The 16,602-nt window shown below is 38.4% G+C and overlaps 2 protein-coding genes across 2 annotated transcripts in view; one reads left to right on the forward strand and one right to left on the reverse strand.

The window, feature by feature from the left end:
* Window positions 1–2,114, forward strand: part of PYGL (phosphorylase, glycogen, liver) — a 33,936-nt gene extending 31,822 nt beyond the window's left edge. The window contains exon 19 of the mRNA XM_011999745.1: window positions 1,776–2,114. Within this exon, the coding sequence (XP_011855135.1) occupies window positions 1,776–1,940 (165 nt within the window). The 3' untranslated portion in view covers window positions 1,941–2,114. The remainder of the gene's footprint in view (window positions 1–1,775) is intronic.
* A 246-nt stretch (window positions 2,115–2,360) lies between these two features.
* The window catches only part of ABHD12B (abhydrolase domain containing 12B), a 27,448-nt gene continuing 13,206 nt past the window's right edge, over window positions 2,361–16,602 (reverse strand). Inside the window, exons 8-12 of the mRNA XM_011999744.1 lie at window positions 15,958–16,037; window positions 5,472–5,554; window positions 3,865–3,943; window positions 3,137–3,255; window positions 2,361–2,986 (exon numbers count right to left, since the gene is read on the reverse strand). Of these exons, the coding sequence (XP_011855134.1) occupies window positions 2,959–2,986; window positions 3,137–3,255; window positions 3,865–3,943; window positions 5,472–5,554; window positions 15,958–16,037 (389 nt within the window). The 3' untranslated portion in view covers window positions 2,361–2,958. The remainder of the gene's footprint in view (window positions 2,987–3,136; window positions 3,256–3,864; window positions 3,944–5,471; window positions 5,555–15,957; window positions 16,038–16,602) is intronic.

The raw sequence follows: 16,602 nt of genomic DNA on the forward strand, positions 1-16,602 counted from the left end.
GTACCTCTTCTAGATTTCTCGTGGAGGGGGCTGCATCAACAAAATATAAATGAGTAGAAAGAGAAAGGGGTTCATATTTGAATTTTTAAAAAAAGAAAGGAGAAAAATAAGGAAGACAATACTATACTGAGGAAAGTAAAAAGGGATGGGTACAGCCATGTGAATAAGCCTCCACATGCAAAGTTATATGCTTTATCAAACACCTCTCTAGCTATGTTTTGTAAATACGTAAAAAGGTTGATCATCTCTGAGAGGAGAGACTTTTAGTGAATTTCAGATACCCCAGAGGAATGGATACAGGAGGGCGCTAGCTCTGTGCCAAGACTCCAGGGTGGGTTTCACTAACATTTCTTTCTATTCCTTTCCCAAGGCAGATAACAGGGTGGTTCCTACAGTCATCCTAAATGTCCCATTGGGGTTTTTAAAAGGATCATTCAAGGCCTGTGTTGCTTTACGGCCCTTATCTTCTAATAGACTAATGGCCAGTCCCCCAATGGCATATAGACCAGAATAAGTTCAAGTTAATGGCTATAAAAAAGCAGGGCAGTGCTAGAGCTAAACTCAGGGGTTCACTACCTGCCTCCCGTACATTGGAGAGAAAAGCCACATACAGACCCCAACAATGCAAAGACACAGGGAAGAGAATGGCCACCTCAAAATACAGCAATAAAACAGCAGAGGAAAGAAAAATGTGAACAAGGGCAAGGACAAATGTGAATGTCTCCTCTGTTAAAATTATGGCCCAAATCCAAAGGATGCTCATCTAGAAGCCCAGCATTTGATTCAGTCTTTCTTGTTCATTAGTGCAAATTGCAGCTTTTTACTCTTAACAATTATTGTATTGTTGAGACTTAGTAAACATGACCCGTATGGCTGGGAAGTCTATTCATTATCCATTTAAATAGTTAAAGAAAATGAAGAGAGAAAGCTTTTATCCTCCTCTTATTATAGGAAGTTTCCAAACTCTGAATAAACAAATCTCAGATGCTGTTTTGCTATACCTTAAGGAATGATGGTAGTTTTAGTATTTCTCATAAGCATCTATAATGCATTGATAACAATTTTGAATAATGTTCTGTTCACTTCCAATACACTTTTAGAGTTCTTTACAAAATTAAGAGGCTATAAAATAAATTCCTTCTTATAATATTCTTTTATATAAAATTTATGAGATGTTGATTTATTTTTATAAGGATAAAGCCTCAATTGACCCTGTTTTGAAGCCCCAGTGGAGTGTTTGGGACTCATTGTAAGCCTACTAGGGTGCATACCTTCCGAAAGAACAAGAAAAGCTAAGTAGGTCAATGAAGCCTCTCATTGAATTGTTTGCCTGCATTGTAGCTAACATTTTAGAGTAGTGTTTTTCAAACTCTGTGAGCCACAGAGTAAGTCTCTTGACATGGCATTTAGCAAACAATGAATTCTTTCCCTATAGTTTGAAGGGAAGTATCTTCATTCATAAGAAAGCATGGGGAATACGGCTTACATGCCAAAACATTGTAACCATAGCAGGAATTGCCAACTAGGCAATGTACATCCACGGTTTCTCTTAGAGTGAAAAATACTTTTTTTTCACTCCTAAGAGAAAAATACTCTAAATATGAGAAAAGTGCATTCTATTCTACCTCTCAACAAACAAGAATATTTATAATTTACTATAATTTATTCCTGTCATTTTTCCTCATGAAATGTGTTTAGATGTGCTTGGCTGATGTTTGTTATAAAGCTCGCTTGGCACTGGGACTCTGAGCTGTACATGCATATGTTGTTTACAGAATCCGAAGGCCTGGAACACGATGGTACTCAAAAATATAGCTGCCTCTGGGAAATTCTCCAGTGATCGAACAATTAAAGAATATGCCCAGAACATCTGGAACGTGGAACCTTCAGATCTAAAGATTTCTCTATCCAATGAATCTAACAAAGTCAATGGAAATTGAATTCTAAAATGTCTCTAGAAAACATAGCTTCTTACTGAACTTGAACATTTTTACAACATTCACTGGTTTTTGTTTTGTTAGTTAATAATCTATAATAGTTGAGTATCTCTGGGAATGGGGAGGGAAATTATATGTAATAGAGCTTAAAAATAAAGTATCAATTTCCAAGGGCTACATGAGTGCCAAAACTTATTTTATAGCAAATCTAGTGATGCTTTGCTACTGCTAGGATTTACCCCAAAACTAGCCATAAAATTATTAAACTCCTTAGAACTTTCAAATGCCATTTAAATGAACTAAACTAAAATACAAAAAACATAACTACATAGAAGTAACTTTCTTACACTGCTATCTGAGTCCAAACCAAAGACCAATGTCTTAGTCCCTGTGGGCTGCTACAACAAAATGGCATAAACTGGGTAGCTTATAAACAATAGAAATTTATTTCTCACAGTTCTGGGGGCTGGAAAATCCAAGAGCAAGGCACTGGCCAATTCAGTGTCTGATGAGGGCTACTTTGTGGTTCACAGATGAAGCCTTCTCACTGTATCTTCAAACAGTAGGAGGCGTGAAGAGCTCTTTTGGTCATAATTTGTAAGGGCACTAATCTCATTCATGAGAGCTCAGTCCCACCTCCTATTAACCATCACATTGGTGATTAGGTTTTAACATAATTTGGGGGGCAAGCCCAGACATTCGGACCATAGCAACTACCTTATTCACAAATATCCATAGGATGTTTGATAACTACATATTTTTAGATAGGATCTAGATTGTACCAAATTTTGGTTCTCCACAGTGAGATTTCAGCATGTTTTACAAAGTAGATTATGATAAACAAGAACATTCCATACTGCCTAACATTCGTGATTTCTGTTGTTAAAATGGCAAGTGATTTGTAGAGAAGTCAATGGCTTCAGCTCATCCGACCAGCCCAGTACAATTTTACTTAAAACAATACACATCACAGGTAGTGTTTGGACCAAGTCTTCATTGAAGATTTCCACTCCTCCCAGACTCATGACCACTGCTTGCTCAGGAAATCTCTGTAGAAAAAGGACCCAGATCAGCTCACACACTTTCCCTACCTAAATAAGCAAAATATTATACATTTTCGTGTTGTGGCCTAAGTAAGCTAGAGCAGCCCTAATTGCCTTGAAGGGCAACATACTCACATTTAGCAAAGCAACTCTTACCTCACGGTTATTAACAGTGTGGGGCTTTTACAAAGCAGGTTGTGTTGGAAGCCAGGAGGAAAGATAACCATCTTGACCCTCTCTTTGTTCCTGTATGCATTGTGTGCAATTTCATAGAGCTGCCAGGGACAGAAAGACAGAGACTCAAAAGCTTGCCATTCAAAGCTGTAGATTTTCTAGTCCAATTTTCCTAAAAGTATACAGAAACAGCCAACTTGGGGAGTTTGTTCCATTAAGTCAGAGACGCAAGAACTCTCCGTATCCCCAATTGGCTGTCTCTACAGCTAAAGATCTGAATGCTGCTCAGCTAATATAGACTACTGATAAAACCTCATCCTTCCCTGCTTGAATCCCACTGCAAAATGACAAGCAATTCCTATGGACCCACTCTAGTAGAAGTTTGTTTAAAAGGAAAAAGTCTGCATCTTCTATTTTAGAGCCATTGCAATAGACAACACGGAGGTTCCCATAGCAGCCTGGGATACCCTACACCTGCAGCTCCACACAACCCAGATGAGGAGCCAGGCTCTGCCACAAACACTCCTTCGAGTTAAGGAGCCAAGGACACTGATGCCCATTGTATAAACCTATGGAGGCTATTTAGTGGGGTAGAGAATCTCCTGTAATGTCAGAGACTCTCCTTTCAGCTCTAATCAAAATTTGGCTGAATGAAAAAAATGACGAAATAAGTATAGTATATTTCAGTCAGCATTGAGCTCTTAGTTTACCTTTTTCCCATATTCCAAAGGCACTGTCCTGTCATCCTCTCCATGTAAGATGAGAAGAGGAGAAGAAAGGAATTTAACACTAGGGACAAGTAGAAGAAAAGCATTCAGTTAAAGAATTATACATCGAGATTTCTCCTCTTCTAAGTTAAAGCTTTAGCAAAACACAAGGTCTGTCTAAATTACAAGAAATATCTTTCCTTCCTTCCAAAGAATAACAATATCATACATTTAAAATTTCACATAGTAGCTTTTTTTCTCCATGTAAGTTTCCCTCGCTCCCATTTACTCATGCAATTTAATTGGCTGTTTAATTAATTTACTTCTGCATGATTTTTTGAAATACTAAAAAAAAAAAACACTGAAAGATTGATTTTGTACAGTGTAAGAAGAACCTTATATTCTTCTTTACTCCACCTTATTTTGTAACATCTGAAATATTTTATTAAAAGACTAAAAAAGAAAACGAAACTCAAAACCTCAATAAAACAAAAATTATGACAGATTCAGAGACCTCTTTGTAGCAACTTGTTTACTTTTCTCCATAAATGTAGAGGATGGACACGCAGTTAACAGGTCTGATTAGCTTCCTGGTCAACCCCCTAGTTTGCTAATTCAAAAGGGCTATGGCATGAAGAATGTCTTGTCTCCCGCTCCACTTACTTTCTCAAACAATGCTTCCCTATCCCCCCAAAATCCTGATACCCATCCATCTCTGCCACAGTGACTCACTGACAGCCCTGAGAATGTTGGATTTTCTCAAGTATGTTGACATAGAAAAAAGTATTGACAACAACTGTCTATTTGGAACCTTTCTTAAATTCTCTAACTGTGACAGGCTAACTTGATAAATTCTAGTCACTGGATTTGCTGTCACGTTAGTAAGGTAGATGGTAGATGAGTTTTCGTTATATGGGGAAAAGGGCCTAGAAGTCAGAGATGCCTCAAGAAATGTTAGGCTAGATCCTAGAGGACCTTTAAAAGGTTTTGTTTGGTTTTGTTTTGTTTCATTTTGTTTTGTTTGGGGGGGAGTTGTATGTTGGTTTGTTTACAGGATGTCACTGTGTCACACAGGCTGGAGTGCAGTGGCACAACACAGCTGACTGCAACCTCAACCTCCCAGGTTCAAGTGATCCTTCTGCTTCAGCCCCACATGTAGTTGGGATGACAGGCATGTGCCCCCACAACTGGCTAATTTTTAACTTTTTGGTAGAGATGGTGTCTCCCTATGTTGCCCAGGCTGGTTTCAAACTTCTGGGCTCAAGCTATCCTCTCACCTCAGCCTCCCAGAGTGCTGGAATTAAAGGCATACGCTAATACTCTCAGCCCTTTAAAAGGTCTTGATAGGCCATAGATATACAACTTCCTGTATGAATTCAGAGATAGTACTGAATTGGTGAAATCATTGAACTAGACATGAGGAAAATAGCAAATACTAAAAATTCATAGATACTTTACCCAAATCTTAGTGCCCATCTAAGAAGCACAGAATAACATTCTAAGAATGATATTCAGGATGTCTCATGTCACCATCCAGTAAGTCACATGATAGCTTCCCCTAGAATCCTTTAGATACAGTAATAATGCACATCTTTTCATCATTAACTTACTTTTCATCGTTAGGAAAGACTATTTTGTCTTTTCTCATGGCATCCATAAATGTACGTAAAAATCCTGGAACGTTCCGGTAAATCTATTTTTAAAAAAGAAAAAAAAATAATATTTGCCCCATAGCTATGCCATTTGTTATATAGTCTTTCGCTATGAACCAGGGTAACACAGAGAGTAGTGACTCTCTAAATATGATAAACTTAACAAAAAAATTCTACTATTCAAAAAGTAATGCACGTCGGGAATTTGGAAAAAAAGAAAGGAACGTAGAAGAAACACATAATCCTGCCATCATAGATCATCACCGTCAACATTTTGTTTTCACTTCCTACAAATGGCATCACTAACTCTTACTTTTCTATATAGAAGCAGTGGTATGCAAAACCTAAAAATTGCTTCTACTGTGAACGTAACTGGTTTAGTTGGTGGACAGAATATTCTGATTAGTCAAAAATTCTGATGAAAATACACAATACATGGCAAATTGATTTGAGAGAATTTGAACATTATAAACTTTTAAATATGATTTAATTTGCCAATGCCTTAAAAGACATTCTAGGTTTTAACAATGACTGCAGGATTCCAGATACAACAACGCTTATTCTGGACATACTAAATTTGTTGTTTAATAGCAAAATCCAAGAACTAGAATGCTAGCTAAAACCACTTTCACAATGTTTTGACTCACATAGTCAACATGTAAGTTAGTTTATATGCCCCAGAAACATCCATTTCATCTGGAAATAAGGAGTAAAGGATAGAAACCCTGAGCAATATTGCACCTTTCTCACAAACTTTGAATCCTGCCTCCAAAACTGTATCCCAAACCCATTCATTTCTCCCCATCCCCACTATCACTTAGCCTAAGCCACCCTTCATCTTTTGCTTATACTAAGCTGCAATCACCCTACCACAATCCAGTTCCCACAGGAAAACTAGAATGACTATTTTAACGTGCAAATCAGATTATAGTCCTCTTTTGCTTAACACCCTCCAAAGGCAATTGGATTAAACCTGAACATATCACCTTGGCCTCCAAAGCCTTGCAGAATCCGGCAGCTGCCTGCCTCCCTCTCCAGCCTCATCTCCTATCACCAAGGCCCTTCCTGTCCACCTCCTGGCTTCTGCTTCTGGAACATGTCAGGCCTGATCCCACCTCAAGGCCCTTGTCTTTACTTTTACCCCAGCCTGAGATCTCTAGATTTTCCTATCAGCTGGCTTCATCTCAGGCAGGTCTCAGCTCAGATGCTATTTCTTTAGAGCTGTTTTCCATAACAGCTATCAAACCTTGCTCCCACCACCCAGTCATTCTCCATCACATTATTTTGATGCTGTCACAGCACTTCTCACTATTGGGTTTTTTTAAATGTATTTATCTTCTATCTATTTCTCCACCAACAATATGAACTTCATAGGCAAATGGACCACAACTCTCTTATTCCCTGTGGTATCCTCAGAAACTAGAAAAGTTCCTGGTACATAATAGATACTTGATAAATATTTGCTAAAGACAAAATGAGTCTATTATGCAAATATCCCTGGTGTACACTTTGTTATTATCTGTCATTTTCATGTTAGAATGACTGAACTTCAGGTATTATTTATTTTATTTATTTGTTTCTTTATTTTGAGACAGGGTCTCACTCTGCTGCCTAGACTGGAGTGGGTGCAGTGGCACAATCATGGCTCACTGCAGCCCTTGAACTCCTAGGTTCAAGCAATCCTCCCACCTCAGCCTCCATAGTAGCTGGGACTACAGGGATGTGCCACCACACCTGACTAATTTTTTGTAGAGAAGGGGTTTTGCCATGTTGCCTAGACTAATCTTGAACTCCTGGGCTCAAAACCATCTTCTGGTCTTGACCATCCAAAGTGCTGGGATTACAGACATGAGCCACCATGCCTGTCCCAGATTTTAAATCTTTTTTTTTTTTTTTTTCAGATAGAGTCTCACTCTGTTGCCAATGCTGGAGTGCAGTGGCGCAATCTTGGCTCCCTGCAACCTCTGCCTCCTGGGTTCAAGCAATTCTCCTGCCTCAGCCACCCAAGTAGCTGGGACTACAGGTATGCACCACCATGCCCAGGTAATTTTTATATTTTTAGTAGAGACGGTGTTTCGCCATATTGGCTAGGCTGGTCTCAAACTCCTGACCTCAAATGATCCGCCTGCCTCGGCCTCCCAAAGTGCTGGGATTACATTTGCAATAAATTTGCAAAGGGGAAAAATAAGCAAAGTATTATACATTTTCATGTTGTGCCTGAGAGAGGAGGGGTAGAGTGGGTAGTAAATGGGACATGGCCAAGGGAAGGAAATACACACAGAATAGGGAGGTTGAACCCAATAAATACAAACTTCTGCTTCACAATTTTTTAAAAAGAAAAAGAAATTAAAACTTGCCCCATGGCTATAATGTCATTTGTTAATAGTCTCCTACTATGAACTGTAATAATTGAATAGAGACTTTCTAAATAGAATAAACTTAAATACAATTTTTCTGATTTTAGGAAGTAATTCATGTCATTTTAGGGACTGTGGTAAGGAAATGGGTATAAAATAGGTGAGCCAGTACCACTAAACACAAATTTCTGCTTCATAGTTTTGACTTAGGCCTGCTATTCCCCAGAAATCTCCTTGGTGTTTTGTATAGTTTTGTTTTGTTCTTTTGAGACGGAGTTTCGCTCTTGTTGCCCAGGCCAGAGTGCAATGGCACGATCTTGGCTTACCACAACCTTCACCTCCTGGGTTCAAGTGACTCTCCTGCCTCAGTCTCCCAAGTAGCTGGGATTACAGGCACCTGCCACCACGCCCAGCTAATTTTTGTATTTTTAGTACAGACAGGGTCTCACCATGTTGGCCAGGCTGGTCTTGAACTCCAGACCTCAGGTGATCCATCCGCCTCGGCCTCCCAAAGTGCTGGGATTACAGGCATGAGCCACCGCGCCCGGCCGGAATCTCCTTGGTTCTGTGGGATTTGTCTGGCCTGAACTTTCTGGCCTGGTCTCACAGCAACTGAACTGCATTCAGGTGTGCTCTGGACTTCCTGACACTGCCTTTCCTTCTCTTTCTTCTCCCTCCTCTTCCATGCCAAGGGCAAGATTTCTTGTTTTGTTTTCTCTTTTGTCTTCTGGTACTCTCACCCCCTGAACTAAGAATCCCCTGAGGATAATTCAATAAGAGAAGTCCTTCAGCAATTCATCTTAAATTCTGAAAGAGTAGGAAGAAAGCAAACCCAGGTCAATCTACTCTCATTATTCCTCATTCCCTCCCACCCTGGAGTGCCCTTTGAGACTCACAGGTCATACCTTCCCCTCCAGCCTAGACCATGGCAATGGGCTCTCCTAATTGGTCTTCCTACCTTCCTCTCTCTTCTGTAATACCACCAGATAAACATCCTTAAATTACCAGTTATATTAAATCTTCTGTTACAAAGCTTTGGGCATGTCACACTATCTACTGAAAACAACAACTCCCAGCTAACCTGCAACCCCATCCACATCTGGTCACAGTCTTTCATTCCAAACCCTGCTCACTTCCAGTCTATCTGCTTGTAATTAGAAGATGTAGGTTTGAGTCTCATTTCTTCTTCTTATAAGATGTGACAATTAGGCAAGCCTCTAAGTCTCCATTTGTCTCATCTCTAAGTGGAAGCAGTGATGACAAACTCACAGAGTTGCCGTGAGGATTTAAAAGAATAACGAGTGTGAAAGGCTTGTGTGGAAGCCCTCTATTAACTCTCAGGCTATTTACGACATAGAACTGCCCCATTCCTGCCAAGGGTCTGCGTTCACATGCACCTGCTCCTTGCGCTGTTTCCTAACTGCTTTCCCTCACCTTCAAGAAAGCAGCTTAGGTCCAATACGCTGTGAAGTCTTCACTGGCCACACCTGTGAGCAAAGCCTCTCTCTTCTGTAATTCTCCCTATCTTCAATTCTCCCTGCCTTTTCCTGCCATACATAACACCTTAGCCTAATTTGTAACAGAAAGGGGACAGAAAGGAACAAGTATTTGTCTAGTGCTTACTAGCAGCTGGGAACTTCACATACATTATCTTCCTTAATTCAATCTTCACAATGACCCTGTGCAGTAGGCGTCGTCAACCCCTTAGTAAAAAAATAGGAAAACATAGAGAGGGAGAAACAACTTACCTAGGTTATAAAGGGTATGTGGCCAAGGACAGATTTGAACCCAAGTCTGAGTGGCTCCACAGCCCACGCTCTTTTCCACAACATCATGCTGCCTTTCGATTCTGAGTAACAAAACTGATTCCAAAGAGACCCATAGAAATCCCTGCTGTTACTTTATACCTCCTATTTGTGTCCTGTCTCCCCAACTAAACAGAAAGCCTCTTGAGGTTGAGAACACATGCCTTTTACTACATCTGTATGTCTCACTCCATTTACACCTTCTTATTCACTAATGATCAGTTACGGCATTCTACTGAGCATTAAAAAAAACAAAAAAAAAGCTGACATCCACTGAGGGCTCACTCTCTGCCAGGCACAACTGTAGATGTGTTTCATATATTAATTCACCTAATTATCACAGCAATCTTGAATAGACTATAATTACCCCATTTTACGGATGAGGTGGTCAAAGCATTAAAAGTAAGTTTACACAGCTATTAAACGACAATCCTGGAAATCAAACCTGGCAAGTCTGACACTACAGCCAACATTCTTTAAGACTGTGAAATACACAGGACTGTTATACTTCTAGACGTTAGAGTACCTATTAAACTTCTAGACCTTAGAGTACCTATTAAACTAAAGTTTATGACATTTTAAATTAAATCTCAAACTTGAAAGAATGGGGAAATTTACCTCTTCTAGTAATAGAAGAATTGTTACAGACTAAACCTTTCACTAAAGACAACTAGAATAATTGGACAAAGTATTTTTTTAAAACTCTTCTTGAAGGTGTCAGAGAGCTACCAAGGCAGTGAGATCTGGAGACATTTAGATCCTAGAGAGAAGGAGTGATCAGAGAAGTGAGCCTGACACCATATTTCTCTTTGAGACAGAGCTGCCAAGTCAAAGTAAAGCAAGAAACTAGAGGCAAAAGAACACAGAACAGATGATACAAAAAAAGAACATAATAAGAAAGTATATTTGAACCTCAATATATAATGGTTACATAAAATATAAATAGACTAAATACTACAATTAATAAAGTTTATTATATCAGAAATCAAAACCCTACTATATGGCACTTACAAGAGATATATATTAAATGCAAGAATTTAGAAAAGTTGAGATCAAGTAATAGAAAAACATATATCATGCAAACACTAATCAAAACAAAGATATACAAATATATCTCGACAAAGTCGACTTTAAGTCAAGAAGCAATATTGATCACAAAAAGGGTGAACATTTTATGATGAAAATGAGAATCCACCTGGAAGATATGAAAACTAAATCATAGGTTGGGTGGCTATTGCCTGTAATCCCAGCACTTGGGGAAGCTGAGGCAGGTGTATTACCTGAGTCAAGAGTTTAAGACTAGCCTGACCAACATGGTGAAATCCTGTCTCTACTAAAAATACAAAAAATTAACCAGGTGTGGTGGCACATGCCTATAATCTCAGCTACTTGGGAGGCTGCGGCAGGAGACTAACTTGAACTCAGGAGGCAGAGGTTGCTGTGAGCTGAGATCACGTCCCTGCACTCCAGTCTGGGCGACAAGAGTGAAACTCTGTTTCAAAAAAAAAAAAAAAAAAAACTAAACTAAATCATAATATTATTAGGCATATGTACCTAACAACATAACCTCAAAAAAACTAAAACAAAAATTGACAGTACTAAAATAGGAATAAACAATTCCACAATCAAGATGAGGTATTTTAATAATCCTCTTTGAGTAACTGAAAAAACAAGCAGTCCAAAAAATCAGTAACAATAGACAAAATTTGAACATGATTAATAATCCCGATTTAATCGACATACATAGAATACTGCAAGAAAAACAGCAGAACACATTCTTTTCAAGCATATGGAAAATTTGCCAAAATTGGCCATACGTTAGTACATAAAGCGAGTCTCAACAAATTTCAAAAGACTAAAATCATTCACAGAATATTCTTGGATCTTGAGATAATTAAGGTAAAAATCACTAAAAAACATAATCAAATGCCCAAATGCATAGAAGTTATAAATCATACTTCTAAATAATCCATATAGTCAAGGAGGAAATCACAATAATATTATAAAGTATTTGGAACTAAATGATAATTAGAACACACTTCAAAATTTGGATGCAGCTGAAGTGTGGTTTAGGTGAAGTATGCCTTAGTGCATAAATTAGAAAAAAATAGTAAAAATTATTAGATGGTTTTAAGTACTATCTGAAGAAATTTTTAAATAATAACAAATTAAATCCAAAGAACATATGAGAAAGGGAATAATACAGGTAAAACCAGAAATTAAAAATATAGAAACCACATAACACAGAAGATGAACAAAGTCAAAGTTGGTTCTTTGAAAAGACTGACAAAATTAATAAACTTCTGCTGTGAGTGTTGGCTGCTTCTCCTTATTCTTAGATAACAGAAGCCATCACTCCTAAAAGGTTATGCCATCCTCCCGCCCCTCCTCCACTGCCTACCCTAGGGATGGCAGAAACAGCAGGCCCTTTACCTCAAAGTTTAGCACCCCACCTGAATCAGGCCAAAGCTAGACTTTGCTTGAGGTCACATCCTTGTTCTGCTCTTCCCCTTTCCAGTTCTACTACCCTCATTCCCTTTGGGATTTTTTTCCTGAAGAACATTTCCTCAATAAATCAAACACACCAAATCTCTGTCTCAGGCTTTGCTTCTAGGAGAATGTGACCTAAAACTGAAACTAAACAAAACCTAAATGAGAAATAAATGTACAATTAAATAAATAAATAATAAATAAAATACAATACTCGTGAATTTGAAGACTCAATATTAGAAAGATACCAAGTCCATCAAATTGATCTCAAGTCCCCCAAATAGATCCAATGCAATCCCAAAGTCCCAGCAAGTTTTCTGTAGAACATAAGTGTATTTCAAAATGTATACAGAAACCGAAAGGGTTAAGAATAGCCAAGACAATCTTGAATAAGAAGACCAAGCTGAGGAACTTATACAACCAGATATCAAGACATATTATAAAGCTATAGTAATTAAAAGACTATAGTAGATTAAGATTGACAGATAGACAAAGGAGAGAAATGAGAACCTACCATCAGACCTCTCTCTCTCTGTATATAGACACTGATATATGCAAACATTAGCATTGCATAGTGGTGGGGAAGGTTCATTTAATAAATGGCTCTAGACCAATTAGACATTCATAAGAACCCCTGCCTCCATGCAAAAATCTAAACCTGTGGATTATAGCTTTACAGGTAAAAGATAAAATAGAGTTTCCAGAAGACAACATAGAAGAGTATCTTCATAATCTTTGGGTAAGCAGAGTTTTATTATAAATGACACAAAAGTTACCATAAAGAAAAATATTGGTAAATTGGTCCACATTAAATTTAGAAACATCTCTTTATCAGCCGGGCGCGGTGGCTCACGCCTGTAATCCCAGCACTTTGGGAGACTGAGGCGGGCGGACCACGAGGTCAGGAGATTGAGACCATCCTGGCTAACAAGGTTAAACCCCGTCTCTACTAAAAAAATACAAAAAACTAGCCGGGCGAGGTGGCGGGCGCCTGTAATCCCAGCTACTCTGGAGACTGAGGCAGGAGAATGGCATAACCCGGGAGGCGGAGCTTACAGTGAGCCGAGATTGCACCACTGCACTCCAGCCTGGGCAACCGAGCGAGACTCCGTCTTAAAAAAAAAAAAAAAAAAACCTCTTTATCGTGACATATCTTTAAGAAAGTGAAAAGACAAAACAAAATAATAGAATATATTTACAATACAAATAATTTTCTAATGACTCATATCTAGCATCTACGAAGAAATTCAACAAATAAAAAGAAATACAATCCACCTGAAAAATGGAAGTACCTCACAAGAGATGATATCCAAATGGCTAACAAACATATTAAAAGTTGCCCAACCTCACTGGTTATTAGGGAAATGCAAATTAAAGCCATATTGATATATCAATATGAGGGCAAGGATTTGAAGCAACTGGAGCTCTCATACAGGATTGGTGAGAGAGTAAAGTGGTAAAGTCATTTAGGAAAACTTGCACTATAATTATTAAAGTTGGCCATATGGATATCTTATTACCCCACAATTCCACTCCTAGGGTATACCCCGGTGAAATTCTTGTACATGTTTATAGAATACAGGTTCAAGAACATTCATAACAACAATATTGTTAATTTCCCCAAATTGAAAGTAATACAAATATAATAAACAACACAATAGATCAATAAATTTTGGTAAGTACAAACAATGGAATAGTATATAGCAATGAAAATGACCAACCTACAGCTATACTATACACATTATGAATAAAATCCCACAAATATAATGTTGGGTAAAAAAATAAAATATATCCTATAGAATTTTACTTTTATATAAAGTTCACAGACAAAACAATATTGCTCAGAGATGCATATACAGGTGGTAACACTATAAATAAATGCATAGATATGATTACCATAAAATTCATCTAAGAATTCCATCTAAGGACTAAGGATTACATCTAAAATAAGGCTTACTGGATTAGGAAGTAAAATACAGAGGACTTCTAGAGTGTGGGTGATGCTCATTTCTTGACATAGGTGATAGTTACATGGGTGTTCAGTTTATAATTGCTCATTAAATCATGTATTTTGCTTATTTTGCTAAATTTCAACATTAACACATTTTTAAAAACAAACTAAATAAAAAGATTGCATTTGACTTATGTTACACACCTACAATTTAATGAATTCATTAGTAGTGACTTAGAGTAACATGATAGATATGCAAATAATGGTTATATTGTATTAAAATGAATGTTCAGTTTCTAGAACCAATTGAAAATATCTTATTTATTATATCTTAAATTACTCAGCGTTCAGTATTTTGCATTGTAGAGGGGATTCCTATATTTAGGTAAACTTAGATATTAAAGCCATTTTCAAGAGTATGTGATTATTTGAACTCACTGTCCTAGGAAGTGGTGAGCTACTTTTCCCTGAAAAGTAAGTTTCAGAAATTCTCTCTACGATGGAATTCTATCTATGATGGTTTATTGTACAAAAAAATTCCTAAAGTTGTTAGAGTAACATACTCCAAGATGTCTTACAGTATGAAACAACAATGTAGAATAATTTTTAAATTGAGGCCATGTATCCTTCTAAGACTTTCTCTCTCTCTCTCTCCCCCCCTCATTTGCTAACATTTATATGGATGTACAACTATAAACAATTGAGCATTAGGTATAGAATAAGATTATAAAGTTAGGGTAGTCTACAAAATAGATTTTTTTTTTTCTTTGAAACAAAATCTCACTCTGTCACCAGGCTGGAGTGTAGTGGTGTGATCCAGGCTCACTGCAACCTCCACCTCCCGGGTTCAAGCGACTCTCCTGCCTCAGCCTCCTGAGTAGCTGGGACTACAGGTGTGTGCCACCACACCCAGCTAATTTTTGTATTTTTAGTAGAGACAGGGTTTCACCATGTTGTCCAGGATGGTCTCAATCTCCTGACCTCATGATCTGCCCGCCTCAGCCTCCCAAAGTGCTGGGATTACAGGCGTGAGCCACCTCGCCCAGCCAACAATAGATATTTTTAAACTGCATCTTGTGTCTTGTGGCCCAATTCTTTGTACTTTTTTTTTTTAAGATGGAGTCTCGCTCTGTGGCCAGGCTAGAGTGCAACGGCACCATCTGGGCTCACTGCAACCTCCGCCTCCCAGGTTCAAGTGATTCTCCTGCCTCAGCCTCTCGAGCAGCTGGGACTACAGGCACGCACCACCATGCCCAGCTAATTCTTGTATTTTTAGTAGAGATGGGGTTTCACCATGTTGGCCAGGATGATCTTGATCTCTTGACCTTGTGATCTGCCCACCTCAACCTCCCAAATTGCTGGGATTACAGGCGGGAGCCACCATGCCCAGCCTTTGTACTTATTTTCTTAGAAAGTTTGTCTTCTTTATCTGGGATACTGTGTAAAAGTATTTGGCAGCTTCCTTAAATTCTCTAGAAAGTTTCTTACGATAAAGTTATGAAAGATATATAAGTGACATTCATAGGGCTCAAAAATGATGCATGAAATGTTTGCTTTCACTTTTAAGAAGAAAATAAAAATAAAGAATAAACTTAAGGCAAGTCTATCTACTACAAAATTATAAAAGAGATATCGTTAGAAGAAAATAAAAGAAATATCAAACCCGAAAGCCATGGGTTCCCTTCTGTGGTAAATGGTTAATAAACTGTCTCAGATTAGAATGATTTAAAAACATATGAAACTACTTAAGAAAAGGAAGACTGTTAATAAACATAGACATGTAGAAATAGCCTACACTGTATCAAAATAGCCTGCTTTGATCCCTTGAACCAGAGTCTCACCTTTAACAAAGGATAATTGATACTTGCAACCCACATGTTGGTAAATGGAGCTTCCAAGACAATAGCATCAACTGGGCATCCTTGAAAATTAAAGAAAGAAAGAAAGAAAGGAATCAGCACCTCCCCTATTCAAATACCATCTTTCCTAGATAAGGGGTCTTCAAGATCTTGTACATGAGCTACGTGCACCAAAATTATTTGTGAAGGTTATTAATAATGCAAATTCCTGGACCCCACCTCATATTTATGAGTCAGATTCTCCAGGGTGAGGGCTGAGAATGTGCATTTTAACATGCCTCCACCCTCCCCTCCCCAAGAGGTTTCTGTGCACATGATGATAATTGAAAACCACTACCTTCTTCTATGAACACAACCAGGTCATCGTGGCTTGGATAACTAATGAAAGCAAGGCCCGGCGCGGTGGCTAACGCTTGTAATTCCAGCACTTTGGGAGGCCGAGGCGAGCAGATCACGAGGTCAAGAGATTGAGACCATCCTGGACAACATGATGAAACCCCATCTCTACTAAAAATACAAAAATTAGTTGGACGTGGTGGCGCACACCTGTAGTCCCAGCTACTCAGGAGGCTGAGGCAGGAGAGTTGCTTGAACCCGGGAGGCGGAGGTTGCAGTGAGCCGAGATTG

The sequence above is a fragment of the Mandrillus leucophaeus genome, unplaced genomic scaffold, assembly GCF_000951045.1.
Source record: "Mandrillus leucophaeus isolate KB7577 unplaced genomic scaffold, Mleu.le_1.0 Scaffold60, whole genome shotgun sequence".
In the NCBI taxonomy this organism is placed as follows: domain Eukaryota; kingdom Metazoa; phylum Chordata; class Mammalia; order Primates; family Cercopithecidae; genus Mandrillus; species Mandrillus leucophaeus.